The sequence below is a fragment of the Chiloscyllium plagiosum genome, unplaced genomic scaffold (assembly GCF_037043375.1).
Source record: "Chiloscyllium plagiosum isolate Xiang-an unplaced genomic scaffold, Cpla_swu_hap1 HiC_scaffold_15, whole genome shotgun sequence".
NCBI lineage: Eukaryota > Metazoa > Chordata > Chondrichthyes > Orectolobiformes > Hemiscylliidae > Chiloscyllium > Chiloscyllium plagiosum.
The window spans coordinates 1,956,666-1,973,490 of NW_028270153.1; the positions used below are offsets into that span (position 1 = coordinate 1,956,666).

A 16,825-nucleotide genomic window follows, 5' to 3' on the forward strand; every position below is an offset into this window, starting at 1 on the left:
CTGAAATAAAAACTGCCTTTTTACTAATAAAGGTCGTTCAAAGATTTTGAATATCTCTTTTATCTGATTTGGAGATGCTGGTGTTGGACTGGGGTGGACAAAGTTGTGTGATTTTTTTTTTTATCTGAGATCTCTTTGTGGATTTTCTTCCTTGTTAAACTCACCTGTCCCAGATGTGCAGGATTGAGTATTGACAACAGAGATATGAGCGAGGGGGAGAGAGAGAGAGATACACAACAGAAATTCTGTCTTTTCCTGTCTATGTCGGACAACATAGTTAGTGATGAATAGGTCAGTGTGTATGTTCCTCAATCCATCCCTTGGCCATGGGACAGATAGAAACTTCAAACAGTAAAGATCTGGGGAATACTCAGCGAGTGAATGTTTGTGTCCCACCATGTAGCCACTCTCTCTGAGACCTCCTAATTTCTCTCACACAGACAGGTGTACACACACACACTTGAATGCACACAGACCCACACCATCACAGACAGACACATGCACATACACTCCCACTCTTTCTCTTAGACCTCTCCCTCTCTCAGACAGACGCACACCCACTCTCTCACACAGACCCACACGGTCTCACACAGACAGGCATACACACATGGACACCTACTCTCTCACAGACAGACACACACACCCTGTCACTCACACATATGCAGATAGACACACATACACATTCTCTCTCTCTCTCTCTCTCTCTCTCTCTCTCTCACACACACACACACACACACACACACACACACACACACACACACACACCCCTTTCATACACGGATAGGCATACAGACACACATCCTCACACATGGATAGGCAGACATATACACGCGCACACACACACAACACAGATAGACAGACACACACACACCCTCACATGTAGACACATACATACACAGTCTGCTTTGTTTTCGGTTGTTCAATTGATGAAAGTCTCGACATGGATGTTGTCTCTGTATCACATCAGTGTGTGCTCAGCCTGTGCTCACTACTGAAGATTTGCAATTAAAGTTACATAATTTTCTGCAACTTATACAAAAATACTTGGGTTTTGTAAATCACTGAATTTTCAATATCATTGTGATGTTATATGGAAAGGGGTTTAAATTGATCTGGAAAGTTTTGGGGGTGTCTACAATAGAGAACATGGTACCAGTGATGGAATGTGACGTCAGTGTTACATGACGCAACACAACTAAGGCAGGGCTTGTAGTCGCAAGTAAAAATCCCTCTTTCTAAAAGTTGCCAAGTATTTAAATGAGTGAAAAACTGAGAATTGATATAAAGTAAGGTTGCACTTGGATGGTGATTAGAAACTCACAGCATATCAAGGGATAGTTGACTGAAGACATTTTGTTAAAGGTAATTGGCATCTCTCGGGGTAATCCTCCTCTGTCCAGCTCCACAGTACAGCTTGAGAATGGCAGAGTTTTGAGAATCAGAGAGGCAGCTACAGGTTGTCTCTTCAATGCCTCCCTGGAGTTTGGGGGACTGCACCTGAAAAGGGCTCTGACTAAACAGAGCAGTTTGCGATGAGGCATCCCTGGTGAAGGTAACTCTGAACGTGTACTCTCTGCTTTATTGGAATGGTTGCAGCATTTCCAGCAGAGAATTTGTCATCTTTCTATTTACAGACTTGAGGGGCTGAACGGTCTCCTATGTTTTTAGTGATGCGGCCGAGTGTAGAACTGGCCCTGCACAGAAATGGAATGTCCTTTCTTTCCAGCAGGAAGTAGTGGATATTGGAGGATGGGGCATTGTACAGGGACATAGTCACTCAGATTTGTAAGAATACCGTGCGATCAGATCCAGAGTGAGGCCATTCAGCCCCTTGAACCTGTTCATTAACAAATAAGGTCATGGCTGTTTTAGTTGTGTTTCAAATCCCAGTTCAATTCCCAATCTCTTTTCCCTCTGTGTCCAACACTCCCTGTTCCCCGCTGAATAAGAATCTATCCACCCCCATTTAAAAAATATTCTGTGACACTGCCTGCTGCACCTTCTGAGGCACTGGTCCCAAGTGACAACCCTGAGAGGGAAAAGAAAGTCTCTCATCTCTGTCCTGAAAAGGGTGACTGCAATTTTAAAGCAGCACCCCCTGGTTTTGGACTGACTCCCCAAGAGGAAACCTCCTTCCCACATCCACCTTGTTAGGGCCATTCAGGATCTTCGACATTTCAATCCAGTCTCCCCTCAGTCTTTGAAACTCATCACTTGGGCAACAAGCCCAGTCTGTCTAACCTTTCCTCATCAGACAACCCACTCACCCCAGGCACCAATCCCGAAACCACCTCTGAACCAGCTCCAGTACGTTATGTCCTACCTTAAGGAAGGATGATGTGGTATTCCAGCTGCATTACTGAGGGATGTTGTTAGCATGTCATTGCCTGAGGAGTGTGTACTGTGATGCGGGGCTGAAGGAGCAGCTGGTTGGCTCCAGTGTAGCCTGTATATTCATAATTCACAGAGCGCTGAGCTATTGCCAGCCTCAGGTTTGGTATTATATGAAGCATCTCACACAGTCTGGAATCACCTGCCTGGTGTTGTACTGAGGAGCAGGAGTTAATGTTCCCCCAGCATCAGGGTCATTGCCCTGGAGTCATAGAGATGTACAGCACGGAAACAGACCCATCGGTCCAACCCGTCCACACTGACCAGATATCCCAACCCAATCTAGTCCCACTTGTCAGCACCCGGCCCATATCCCTCCAAACCCTTCCTATTCATATACCCATCCAAATGCCTCTTAAATGTTGCAATTGTACCAACCTCCATGACATCCCCTGTCGGCTCCTTCCATTCCATTTCACCCTCTGCGTGAAAAAGTTGCCCCTTAGGTCCCTTTTATATCTTTCCCCTCTCACCCTAAACCTAAGCCCCTTAAGCATCCTGTGACTCCCCGTTATCCATCCCAATGACAGACTTGTACTGTTCTGTGATTGTTTACCTGTAAAGTTTGGGTTAATGTTGTGTTGTTTATCTTGCAGTGTCTTCTCACAATGCCTCAGAGCGGAAGTATCAGCTGTGATTTTCAAATCTTCTCATCACTCCTGGAAGAGGAAGATTTTTATCAGACTTGTGAGGAATTTCTGAAGACCGTGGAGATGTTGCCTGCATCACCCCAATCCCCCCTTCCCAAGACGAATATCTGCGACTCCCTCTCCTCTTTAATCCCTTCCAAGTCAGACCAGTTGGAATTAATGTCAGAATTCCTATTGGATGATGAGACATTCATCAACCAGAGTTTAATTTGTGACCTTGAAGCTTCACTGAAGATGGAGCAAGATTGCATGTGCAGTAATTTACTGGCCAGCACCGAACTGGACAAAGTTGGTGATAAGTTGGACACATTCCCTGCAATGAGCCCCTTGATGTCAGAGATCGAGTCACATTTCTTCCAGGATCTCTGTAGTTCCGATTTTGAGGCAATTAGCCCCTTCCTGGAGAGGCCTCAGCAGAACCAGGACGACCTAAACTCAGATGATGAAAGTTCTTTGTCCACAGGCAGTGTTTTCTCACACTGCACTGACTCAGGTACAGACTTAGTGAGTGAATGGTCTCAGTAATTTTATCTAAGTTCCTATTGTCAGTCCTATGAGTGGCTTCTGCAGCCAGCCATGGACCATCTAAGATGAAAGGCTTTCCTTGTGAGTAAATGTGGGTGTGAACACAGATTCAGTTTGGTTTCCTGGGTCAGTGAGGAGACCTACAACTGACAGCAGTGTCCAGGCAAGCAGTAGGATCCTGTGTCTGATTTACTCTCTGCTGTTTTGAGTGGGTGGGAACAGGCTTGGATTTGTTGGTGATGTCTTTAGCTGTAAATCGTGCTGGAGAGGGGCAGTCTGGGGCAGAGTGGGTGGTGCTTCACCATTATAACTTGATTTCCCTGAGTTTGGCTTCCACCTAATGTACCCCTCCTGGGAGTTTCTCCACTAACTGTTTGAGTGGTCTGGTCAATAAGCAACTTCCATGAGAGTGCAATCCCAGCAGGTATCTCCTGCCAATCCATGAGGGATATCCATTGGGAAATGGGGAGAGGAGGGAAGGGGGCATGTATTTGAAGAATCATACCCTTTTCTCCCCACAGAATGGTGTCAGCAGTTCAGTGGATGACAATGTGGCAGAGTCTTGTTCTCAGGAATTTATTGCTGTTGGGGGAAATGTTGAAGGAAGGGAATGGGAGGTACTCTCTGCTTTGGCAGCGGGAGGAGCGGTGTAACTGGGAAGGTGAAACCTTTTATCGGGGTGGGGGGTGGAGTTGCTGATTAGCAAAGGAAGGAGAGTGTGGACCAGCCGAGCAGCTCAGGCTGTCTTGGGAGCATTAACCCTTGAGTATCTGGAGCTGGCAGGAGGAAAAGAGACCAGAGGAGGCCATTTGGGCCCTCAATCCTACTCTACCAATCAGTGAGATCATGGCTTGGTTTCTGTGGTTTTCCAAATTCTCCACAACACCACAATTATTGGAAACCAAGCATTTCCATTGGTGGTGGCTAAAAACAGAATAATGAACATGGGCTTCATTCTGAATTTACTTTTGAATTATCAAAGATTCAACATTTCCTCCTTGAGGTTGGAGAGAAATAATCTGTAAGCACACAAGATGGCCTTCACTATCCTTCCCCAAGTTTGACCAATATCAGTGGGTGGTTGTCGAGCAGTAAGGGTTGGGAAAGTACGTGTGGAAACTGAGACCAGCGGTGATCTCATTGAATGGTTCAGGGACTGGGTGACCCCGTCCTGTTCTAGCTTCTACTGTATTGGCTGAAGGTTATTTTTTTGTTTTCATTCTCTGTCAAAAGCCTGAATATTAAAGCTGCCATGTGTTTACAGAGGAAGAGATTGATGTCGTAACCATTGAGAAGCAAAGGTTGGCTGAGAGGAGCGCTCTCCAACAGGAAATGCCGAGACCCGGAACCCGGTCACAGACATTGGCCAGCATCAAGCGGTGCAATCTCGAAATTCAACAGCAGCATAACTATGCAGCACCATCACCCCTGCTCTCCAGGGACCTGCCAGCACCCAAACGAGCTAAAACAGACAACTGTCTGCACACAGCCAAGTACTCCACTCCCAACAGGTCTTCAGCCTTTAGCTTCCAGTCCCCAGATGCAGAGGATGAGGAGAGACGGAGAACGCACAATGTCTTGGAGAGACAAAGGAGAAATGAGCTGAAGCATTGTCTGTTGGCTCTTCGAGATGAGGTGCCAGAACTTTCCAAGAATGACAAAGCCTCTAAAGTGGTCATTCTGAGGAAGGCAACAGAGTATGTCATCAAACTGAAGGCAGAGCATCTGAAACTGAGCACCGAGAGAGAGAAACTTAAGAAGAAGCAGCAGCAGCTGAGACGGAAGGTTGACCAGATGCAGAGGATTTCCAAATAGCGTTGGTCAATTCAGGTGGAACTGCCTCATTCTCCAGGAGACTGAGGGAGAGGCAGCATCATTTCGCAGTGTTTCTAAGTGAATGCTTGTGGTTTATATATCAACAATGAAATGAAGAGGGATAAGGTCGAATGGTTTCCTCATGAACAAACATAAACCTGTACACGGTGCTGTGACAATTCTTTTTCTGCAATTTCATGTCATATGTTTTTGAAAGTAAGTCTGGAGTTTCAATATTCCAATTTGAATGCGTAATGTGTCTGAAATTGCTTGGTTGTCTGTATTTGAAGAGGCTGCTTTGGGCACTGATCGTAGCCTTGGGACCAGCCTGTAGCTGTTTCAGGCACAGGCCCCTCCCCCTCATTCCCAGCTGCTGACGCTGACAGACAGGCACTTAATATTCATACAGGAATCAAGTGACCAATAGGAACAGACCTTGAGTGAGCTGTCTGAGATCCACAGGTCCATCTGTGTTTAGAAGCTCCGCCATTGCCCTGTCCAAATGAGAATACAGAATAGGGACCGGATCTCTCCCCAAGGTGTGGTGCAGGGTCTGTAATGATGGATGTGTGTCCTGCTCCCTCCCTGCTCTGTCCGCACTAGCTCAGAGGATCATCTGCACAACCCTCTCAACTCAGCGACAATGTTCTTTGGCCTCAGCTGCTACCTATCACTGTGCACACGCGATCACATATTTCAAAGCAATACAGTGATTTCTTTTTGGTTTAAACCTCATTTCACTTCGGTTTTAAGTCTTCCAATCAGAACCTGCTTCTAGAGGATAAGATTTCAATGGGATCCATACTCCTCATAAAGTATCTTTATTAGCATTTTTTATAAGTGTATGTGTGTGTATATATAATGGGCAGGTCATGCCTGACTGTTAAATGTCTTTTGTGCTGATTTTTGTAAATGTTTGGAAACCGTTGTATTGGGTCAGTGATGGATGCTGCATCTTACTCTGCTCCTGTCCTCCTCCACCTCCCACCCCACCCCTTTCCTTTTTTTGTAAAAGTGCCGACTCTGAACATAGCGTGGAACATGTTGGAACGTGGTTCACATTCCTTGTGGGATGTGTGGTTCCCGCTCCTGAAAGTTCAGGTTCTGTGGGAGTGGTTGGGATCGACCGTCTCTGTGTTAGATCAGCTGGAGCTGGCACTCCCTGTGGTGAGGCAAGGATGAGGTTTCTGTGATCCTGCCTTTATTCTCATTCACAGGCCCCCAGCCAGCAAGAGTTGGCACCCAGAGTCAAGTGGCAGCTTTCTGAAAGTCACAATCCCTAGACATTTCAGCCCTTGCTTAACCAGTCGCTATGTGCTTGCAGTTGCAGTCATGACTATATCTCGGATTAAACTCTATCGTTATATTTACTGTTTAATTACATAATGTTTCGCTGCTAATCCTATAATTTATTTTAAGAGAATGCACTGTCCTGTTATGTTAAATCCTGTCCATTTTGAGTTGTATTATATTTTGATGTGGATTGTTGGTGTCCACAATCAGCAAGCCAAGTTTTGTTTGCCTTTATATTAAGTTATTGCTTTGCATCATTGTCAGTTTTTTTTTGTCCAAATCAAATTTCTTTGGATAATGAATGTTCACTGTTTGTTTGTTTGTTTTGACAAAGCACTTTCTGTCAGCCTTTAGCCATGTTAGCAAAATAAAATTTTAATGATTAAATAAAATTTTAAAACCAAACTTGAGAATGAGACTGTGTTTAATTCCTAGGCGAAAGTGAGGACTGCAGATGCTGGAGATTAGAGTTGTGTGGTGCTGGAAAAGCATAGGGTTTTGGGCAGGTTCCTGACGAAGGGCTTCAGTCTGAAACGTTGATTCTCCTGTTCCTCAGATGCTGCCTGACCTGCTGTGCTTTTCCAGCACCACATTCTTGACTGTGGTGCTGACATTAATTCCTGTCATTCTGTCCTGAAATTTTATCAAGAGTCTGTAACTGGGAGGTTAAAGAGCCTCAAAAGGAAAGGATGTTGATTTTTTACAAGTCCCTTTGGGGGTGCTGTTACAGCCAAAGTATTGTTGTAATGATAATGCAATGCAGCAGCAAGCTTGTGAACAGGCAGCTCCCTTGAACAGTGAGGTAAATGCCCAGGCAGACTGTTAGTGGTAATTCTTACAATACCCATACTGACCTGGTCATTGAGTAGAATAAAAAGACATTTTGCATCCAACAGAGTGCAGACTTGTAAGAGTCTCAGAAATATGCAGCACGGAAACTGACCCTTCGGTCCAACCCATCCATGCCATCTAGATATCCAAAATAAATCTAGTCCCATTTCCAGCATTTGCCCATATCCCTCTAAACCCTTCCTATTTATATACCCATCCAGATGCATTTGAAATGTTGTAATTGTACCAGCCTCCACCACTTTCTTTGGCAGCTCATTCCATACACTCACCACCCTCTGTGTGAAAAATGTACCCCTTGGGTCCCTTTTAAAACTTACCCCTCTCACCAAAACCTATGCCCTTGAGTTTTGTACTTCCCCCATCGCTGGGAAAAGACTTTGTCTATTTACCCTATCCGTGCCCCTCATAATTTTGTAAACCTCTAAGGTCACCCCTCAGCCTCTGATGCTCCAGGGGAAACAGCCCCAGCCTGTTCAGCCTCTCTCTGTAGCTCAAGCCCTCCAACCCTGGCAACATCCTTGTAAATCTTTTCTGAACCCTTTCAAGTTTCACAACATCCTCCCGATAGGAAGGAGACCAGAACTGCACGCAATATTCCAACAGTGGCCTAACCAATGAACCAATGTCCTGTACAGCTGCAGCATAACCTCCCAATTCTTACACTCCGTCCACTGACCGATAAAGGAAAGCATATCTAATGCCTTCACTGTTTCATCTGTGGCTCAGCATATTGGCAGGACATAGATCCACAAGTGGGCTGTGACACCACCAAAGTTAATGAGTAGCTGGAATTTCTGGGCACCATTCCCATTAGACCATCGACACTGGCTGATGTCTGTGGGTCGGTGTTCTCCTGTGGCTGATGTCTGTGGGTCGGTGTTCTCCTGTGGCTGAAGAAAAGGCAGGGACCCGCTCCTGGCATCAAGTGTCCATCAGTCTGATGTCATCGCCAGGCCTGGGCACCTGAGTGCTGCTGGTCAGTCAGTGTGGTTGCACTGCATTACACATCAATGCCCCTAGGGGCAGTGGTTCACGCCTTATCAGTTCCACTCCTTAGGTTGCTCTTTTCCTGAATTATTTGCTGCTTGCACTGGAAGCAGCAAAATCCACCTATAATCTCACTCTGCTTGTCATTCGTTCTTGGGATGTGGACCACTATTGCTCGTCCCTAGTTGCCCTTGAGAAGGTGGTGGTAAGCTGCCTTCCTGCACCACTGCAGCCCACGTGCTGTAAATAGACCCGCAATGTCCTTGGTGAGGGAGTTCTGGATTTGACCCAGTGACAGTGAAAGAACAGCACCATATTTCCAAGTCAGGATGGTGAGTAATTTGGAGAGGAACTTGCAAGTGGGAGTGTTCCCATGTATCTGCTGCCCTTATCCTTCTTGATGGAAGTGGTTGTGGGTTTGGAAGATGCTGAGGATCTTTGAGTTTCAGTAGTGCACCTTTATAGATAGTATACTGCTAGTACTTAACGATTTGGACGAAGGAATTGAATGCTATATCTCCAACTTTACAGATGACACTAAGCTGGGTGGCAGCGTGTCCTGTGAGGAGGATGCTAAGAGGCTGCAGGGTTAACTTGGACAGACTGGCAGAGTGGGCAAATACTTGGTAAATGCAAGATGATGTGGATAAATGTGAGGTTATCCGCTTGGGTCACAAAAACCGGAAGGTAGATTATTAACTGATTGGTGGCAGTTAGGAAAAGATGAGATGCAATGAGACCTGAGTGTCCTGGTGGAACAGTGGCTGAAGGTTGGCATGCAGGTGCAGCAGGCAGTGAGGGGAATCTTACAGAAACATAAAATCCTGATGGGACTGCTCAGGCTAGATGTGGGAAGAATGTTCCTGATGTTGGGGAAGTCCAGAACTAGGAGTCACAGTCTAAGAATAAGGCGTAAACCATTCAGGACTGAGATTATGAAGAATTTCATCACTCAGAGCTGTGAACCTGTGGAATTCCCTCCCTCAGGAAGCTGTTGGGGCCAGCTCATTAGATATGTTCAAGACAGAGTTAGACTTGGACATTGTGGCTAAAGGGATTGAAGGGTATGGGGTGAGGGAGGGGATGGGATACTGAGATTGTATGATCAGCCGTGAGCATGTTGAATGGTGGGGTAGGCTCGAAGGGTCTATCTCTGCTCCTATTTTCTGTGTTACTGAGCGTCGGTGATGGAGGGAGGGGATGCTTGTAGATGTGGTGCCAATCAAGCGGGCTGCTTTGTCCTGGATGGTGTTGACCACCTTGAGTGTTGTTGGAGCTGCCCCCATCCAGGCAAGTGGGGAGTATTCCATCACACTCTTGACTTGTGCCTTGGAGATGGTGGGCAGACTTTGGGGAGTCAGGAGGTGAGTTACTCTCAGGATTTGTAGCCTTTGAGCAAGATTATGACTTGGTCGGCCCCAGTGGTGTCAATGAAGCATCCTGAAGGGTAATCTTGTAGAAAATATCAATCCCATGGGAACAATGCTGTCCTGACAGTGCAGCACTCCCCAGGATAGTAACCTTGTTTTCCCCCAAACAGTGGGCCATCTAGGATACAGTCTGATAAGAGGGTTTATTTAGGACAGAGTTGTGAATCTTTGAAATGCTCCATCAGTAAATTGATTGAGACTCCATGCATGTGGAGAGGAGACAGTGACAGTAAGTGAAAGATGGCTGTATTGAAGGTCTGAGCAGGCTTGGGGGGCCTGGATGGTTCCTTTCATTCTGAGTGGAGTGCAGGGATCCCATCACTGCAGCAGGAATTGAACCAACAGACCTCCGACCTACACAGCCATGAGCCCTATATCTGAGCCACTGCTTTGTCCATTCTGGAGACCTGCCAGGGGCATAATGTCATTTTGCGGGGAATAACAACATTAGATTACAATTCATCGTTGTCATCAGAGCTTTCAAAACTCTGGACACGGTTCTCTGAGTGAGCTCAGACAGTGAGAATGAAGAGAGAAGAAATTCAAACTCAAATGGAGCAAAGGTATGAATGATAAAAATCTAAACAGTGTTGCAATGTTAGAAAAAAAGAGTTGAGTCATTGACACAGGAATGTAATTAGTCACTGCTGTTAATCTAGTAGATACTATAACTCCACAGAAATGTATTCAGTCACCAGCAGTGTGCAAAAGACTCATATTAATCACTGAAGATATGAGTGAGTAAGGATAATCAGGAAGGTGGGGGGGTGTTCAGTAATTGAGGAAAAATCGATATTTTATGCCTAACTGATTCATGTTTGGACAATGTTGCTGTACCACAGTCGCAGTGCGATTACCAGGCCTGCAGACTGGGAGTAAGATTGCGTTAAACCAACTCGATAATCTAACCCTGAGGAACTCTCAGTCAGACTGCCCATTGAGCTGTGAAAGGGTGATGAGCACATTTACCTCAAGATCAAAGATCATGGGTTTCAAATTCACCCACAAAACTATACAACAAAAACCCAGCACTAACGACCATTACCGAAAGTACGCTGTGCCATCAGAGGGTCAGTGCTGATGGAGTGCCGCACTGTCGGAGGGTCAGTGCTGAGGGAGTGGGCACTGTTGGAAGGTCAGTGCTGAGGGAGTGCCACACTGTTGGGGCAGTGCTGAGGGAGTGCTGCACTGTCAGAGGGTCAGTACTCAGGGAGCACTACACTGTCGGAGGGTCAATGCTGAGGGAGTGGGCACTGTCGGAGGGTCGGTACTCAGGGTGTGGGAACTGTCAGAGGGTCAGTGCTGCGGGAATGCCACCCTGTCGACGGGGCAGTGTTGAAGGAGTGGGCACTGTTGTAGGGTCAGTGCTGAGGGAGTGGGCACTGTCGGAGGGTCAGTGCTGAGGGAGTGCTGCACTGTCGGAGGGTCAGTGCTAAGGGAGTGCCGCACTGAGAGCAGGGCAGTGCTGAGGGAGTGGGAACTGTTGGAAGGTCAGTGCTGAGGGAGTGGGCACTGTTGGTAGGTCAGTACTCAAGGAGTACTGCAATGTCATTTCAATTCCACAAGCCCATCAGTAAGCTATTTCCACTGAATCTGACTTTGTACACACCCCTGGTGCTGGCCCACAAAAAAACAAAGCAACCTTTTATTGCAACAAATTGTTTTTAAACTTTTAACAGCAAAAGGGAAATATGACAGCGCCCAGAGACCCGGGTTCAATTCCCGCCTCAGGTGACTGACTGTGTGGAGTTTGCACGTTCTCCCCGTGTCTGCGTGGGTTTCCTCCGGGTGCTCCGGTTTCCTCCCACAATCCAAAGATGTGGAGGTCAGGTGAATGGGCCATGCTAAATTGCCCGTAGTGTTAGGTGAAGGAGTAAATGTAGGGGAATGGGTGGGTTGCGCTTTGGCGGGTCGGTGTGGACTTGTTGGGCCGAAGGGCCTGTTTCCACACTGTAACTAATCTAATCATCTCAATTTAAGTAGGTCATTGAGGACTGAGAGAGAGAGTGGGGAGCCTGTGGGATTCTCTGAGACAGAAAGTGGTTGAGGCCAAAACATTGAATGTTTTCCAGATGGAGATAGATGTAGTCCTTCGGGATAAAGGGATCAAAGGGAATAGGGCAAAAGTGGGAACAGGACTGAATTGGAAGCTCAGCCGTAATCATATTGTATAGAGGAGCAGGCCTAATGGGCTGAAGGGCCTCCTCCTATTTTCGATGTTTCTCTGTTAATTGGTAACTTATAGCTCTTTACCTTAACTAGTACTGCTTCTAAAATTCCTTCCTTCGTAAAGGCAGAGAAGACAGAGTGGGATAAAGGCAAAAGATCTGTGAGACCCAATTCAATAGCTCCAGTTTGGAAAAAAAATCAGAGGTTTTTTTTGCTTCTTTTTGATTCTTTGATGTTTGACACAAAGTGTATTGCACACCAATGGTCAGTGTTTCACTCACTGATTGAAAATCTGTCCTTCCAACATCGCTGATGGTGTTTATTTTACCTGCAGCATGGATTTGCTCAGCAGGGGGGGGGGGGGAGAAGAGAGAGAGAGAGAGAGAGAGAATCTATAAAAATGGCCAAGAGTATTTCCTTAGCCTGAGGAAGTAGAAACATTGTTTGCTTTCTTAACCACCGACATGGGTGGACCAGGACTGATTGTTGGGGCTCCATACTGTAGGGAATCTAATCTAATCCCTCCCTGGAACTCAACGCTCTGAAGAAACACTGTTCACTGAACAGTGTCCTCCAATAAACATGTTTAAATTCCATCATCTCCTTGATTTAAAGCAGTAAACTCCACATTTAATCCACAGCCCAAAAGATATGATCTTTGCAGAAGTCACCAGATGAGAGATGACCAGAGCCCATTTTCCAGCATCCTGATAGTCACATGACATCTGATAAACTGAGTTACTGACCTTTTACTAGCTCACAGTACATGAGTGTCAGGCAGCTGAGTATCATCCACTTTGTGGTGGGTCCAGACTTACATATAGGCCAGATCAGGTGAGGACAGCAGGTTTCCTCCCCTGAAGAACATTAGTGAACCAAATGGGTTTAAATAACAGCAGTCCCATGAGACTAGCTTTTTTAAATTGGATTTACAATTTCACATCTGCTCTCATAGGATTTGAACCTAGGTTGTGAATTAGTCACCTTGTGACATTACTATTACACGAGCAGCTAGTGACAGCTCCCTACAGTGTCTGCTGGGAAAGTTTGAGTGGTGTTGATAGAGCAGGGAGCATTGTTCTGGACACCTGCTGACTGCCTGTTGCTTTACTGCTGATAACAATACAACTAGAAAAAAAACGATATAGACACTTCAAACCACTACAGGAATCCCCTTGTTTAAAATATAAGCCCCACCTAAAAGAACTGCCATTTCCACTCGTCCATCATTTGCATATGTGCTGTGAAACTGTGAGCTTCCCCATTTCACATGTCCCTCAGGAACCTGGGGCATGTCATTACCTCCCAGAGAGCTCCAAAAAATAACTCTCTGCTTCGGAACACAGGCCTCCAGTCTATTTAGAAACACCTTGTCTCAGCTCAAACTGAGTCAAGTTCCCAAGGAACAATCTGAGAAATCCTGAAAACAAAGGATCCACACTCTGACTCCTGCCTATGCCCAGAAGCATATATTCCAGAGCAAACTCATTGACCCAAACACACTGTCTATTTCGACAGGATCATCCAGGGATGTCCTTTTCCGTGAACATCATCTGTGTTCTCAAATCCTTTCCCACTCATCTCTCCACCCTCAATCATAGACATCACGATCGAAACCATCCAATCAGCTGTCTATGCTCTGATTTTCTCAATCACCAAGGGACTGCTCCTCTTTCTCCTCTCGCTGTATCCCTCATTCCCCTCTTCTTGTATATCCTCCACTGTCTCTCTCCCATTATTCCCCACTCCCTGTCTCTCTCTCTCTCTCTCTCTGTCCCTCTTCCCATCTCCCTGTTTCCTGCATTCCCCTCTTCCTGTATATCATCCACTCTCTGTCTCCCATTATTCCCCACTTCCTGCTTCTCTGTCCCTCTTCCCCATCTCCCTTGTCATCTGTTGATTCCTCTTACCCTCTCCTCCTTCTCACATCCAATGTCATCCTCTAGCCCCTCTCTTTCTTTTCCTTCCCATTATCCCTGCCTCATTCAATCCCACTTCACCCTTTCTCCCTGGCCCAGTCCTTCCTACCATTTCTACCTCATTTTCTCCCATTTCCCTGTCTCTCCTTCTTCCTCTCTTTGAATCCCACTCTCCCAGTCTCACTTATTCACCCTCTTACCCTCTCTTCCTCTACCTGTATTCCAGTCTTGCTCCCTCTCTCCAATTGGGGTTAAGTCTCACTGTGTACACATTGTGATGTTATCACTGTATCATTCTTGTGATCCCAGAGCACTTAAAGCATGGCATGTTACAGTCATCCTCTTTTATAAACTCATAGTTTAATGTTAGTGCAGGCATTTAGGTACCTGAGGAATATAATGTTATAAATATAATTAACTACAATAAATGTTTTTGGAATCTTCAATACCATCATACCTATCATCACACTTGGTTTCTTATGCTATATTAGATTACATAAACTCTCACATATCAGGTTAACAAAAATACCTGTTGTAGGCAAACACACATTGTGGTTTCAAATCACTCCAATATCCCGGAGGCAGATGTTTGGAAAAGTGATTAAAGACCAGCCATCAACAGCTTTGGACAACAGGGAAATCTGACAAAGAGAGAATTTCTCTCTATGAAGCAGCATCTATTTCAGTGAACGTGGAAAGCTGTACAGATCTCTAGCTAGGGCAATAAGTACCAAAAGCAGAATTAATTTCCTCTTAGGTTAGAATATAAATTATTTCAGGGGCAGTCAGTGGTAATATCACTTGACCATTAATCCAGAAAGGCTAAGATAAAAGGTAGGGAGGAGGGACTTGGGAGAGGGGCGTCGGAAATGTGATAGGTGGAAAGAGGTCAAGGTGAGGGTGATAGGTCAGACTGGGGTGGGGGCGGAGAGGTCGGGAAGAAGATCTCAGGTTAGGAAGGTCAGGTTAATCCAGAAATTCAGCTGGGATCTGGGTTCAAATCCTGCCACAGAAGATGGTGGAATTTCAATTCAACAAAAAAAAATATGGGATTAAGAATCTACAGATAACCATGAAACCATTGTCGATTGTTGGGAAAAACCCATTTGGCTCATTAATGTTCTTTAAGGAAGAAAATCTGCCACAATTGCCCTCTGAAATGGCCCAGTGAGCCACTCAGTTGTACCAATTGCTACAAAGTCTCACCAAAGAAACAAACCAGACGGATCACTGGGCATCACCCTAAGACAACGGCAGAAACAGCTCTTCGCACTGACATCTGGGGGCTAGTGCCAACATTGGGGGAGCTGTCTCACAGACTAGTCAAGCACCAGCCTGACAGTCATACTCATGGAATCATACCTTACAGATAATGTCCCAAACCCCACCATCACCATCCCTGGATATGTCCTGTCCCATCAGCACAGTGGGATAGAGTCGAGAGGGAGTTGCCCTGGGAGTCCACAACATTGTTTGCAAACCCAATGAAGTCTCATGGCTTCAGGTTAAATATGGGAAAGGAAATCTCCTGCTGATTACCACATCTCATCCTCCCTCAGCTGATGAATCAGTACCCCTCCGTGTTGAACCACACTTGGAGGTAACACTAAGGATGGCAAGGGCTCAGAATGTACTCTGGGTGGGGGGATTTCAATGTCTCACCACCAAGAGTGGCTCGGCAGCAGCATTACTAATTGAGCTGGTTGGGTTAGATAGAACATAGAACATAGAAGAATACAGCGCAGTACAGGCCCTTGGGCCCTCGATGTTGCGCCGATCCAAGCCCACCTAAACTACACTAACCTACTATCCTCCATATACCTATCCAATGCCCTCTTAAATGCCCATAAAGAGGGAGAGTCCACCACTGTTACTGGCAGGGCATTCCATGAACTAACGACTCGCTGAGTGAAGAACCTACCCCTAACATCAGTCCTATATCTACCCCCCCTTAATTTAAAGCTATGCCCCCTTGTAATACCCGACTCAATACGCGGGAAAAGGTTCATACTGTCGACCCTATCTAACCCCCTAATCATCTTGTACACCTCAATCAAGTCACCCCTAAACCTTCTTTTCTCTAGTGAAAACAGCCCCAAGTGCCTCAGTCTTTCCTCATACGATTTTCCTTCCATACCAGGCAACATCCTGGTAAACCTCCTCTGCACCCGTTCCAATGCCTCCACATCCTTCCTATAGTATGGCGACCAAAACTGCACACAATATTCCAGATGCGGCCGTACCAGAGTCTTATACAACTGCATCATGACCTCAGGACTCCGGAACTCAATTCCTCTACCAATAAAAGCCAGTACGCCATATGCCTTCCTCACCGCACTATTTACCTGGGTGGCAACTTTCAGAGATCTGTGTACATGGACACCAAGATCCCTCTGCTCATCCACACTACCAAGTATCCGACCATTAGCCCAGTACCCCATCTTTTTGTTATTCTTCCCAAAGTGAATCACCTCGCACTTAGCTACATTGAATTCCATCTGCCACCTTTCTGCCCAGCTCTGCAGCTTCTCTATATCCTGCTGTAACCTGCCACATGCTTCCTCACTGTCAACAACTCCTCCGACTTTCGTATCATCCGCAAACTTGCTCACCCAACCTTCTAACCCCTCTTCCAGGTCATTTATAAAAATGACAAACAGCAATGGTCCCAAAACAGATCCTTGCGGAACACCGCTAGTGACGGCACTCCATGAAGAAACTTTGCCATCAACTACTACCCTCTGTCTTCTTCCATCCAGCCAATTTCTAATCCAAACCTCCAACTCACCCTCAA

General features: G+C 46.0%; 1 protein-coding gene across 1 annotated transcript; it reads left to right on the top strand.

The window, feature by feature from the left end:
- Positions 1-2,987: 2,987 nt before the first annotated feature.
- Positions 2,988-7,079, top strand: mych (myelocytomatosis oncogene homolog). The gene is made up of 2 exons (XM_043710974.2): positions 2,988-3,534; positions 4,831-7,079. The coding sequence occupies exons 1-2, from the start codon at positions 3,000-3,002 to the stop codon at positions 5,379-5,381; spliced, it is 1,086 nt and encodes a 361-aa protein (XP_043566909.2). The 5' UTR covers positions 2,988-2,999; the 3' UTR covers positions 5,382-7,079.
- Positions 7,080-16,825: the final 9,746 nt, after the last annotated feature.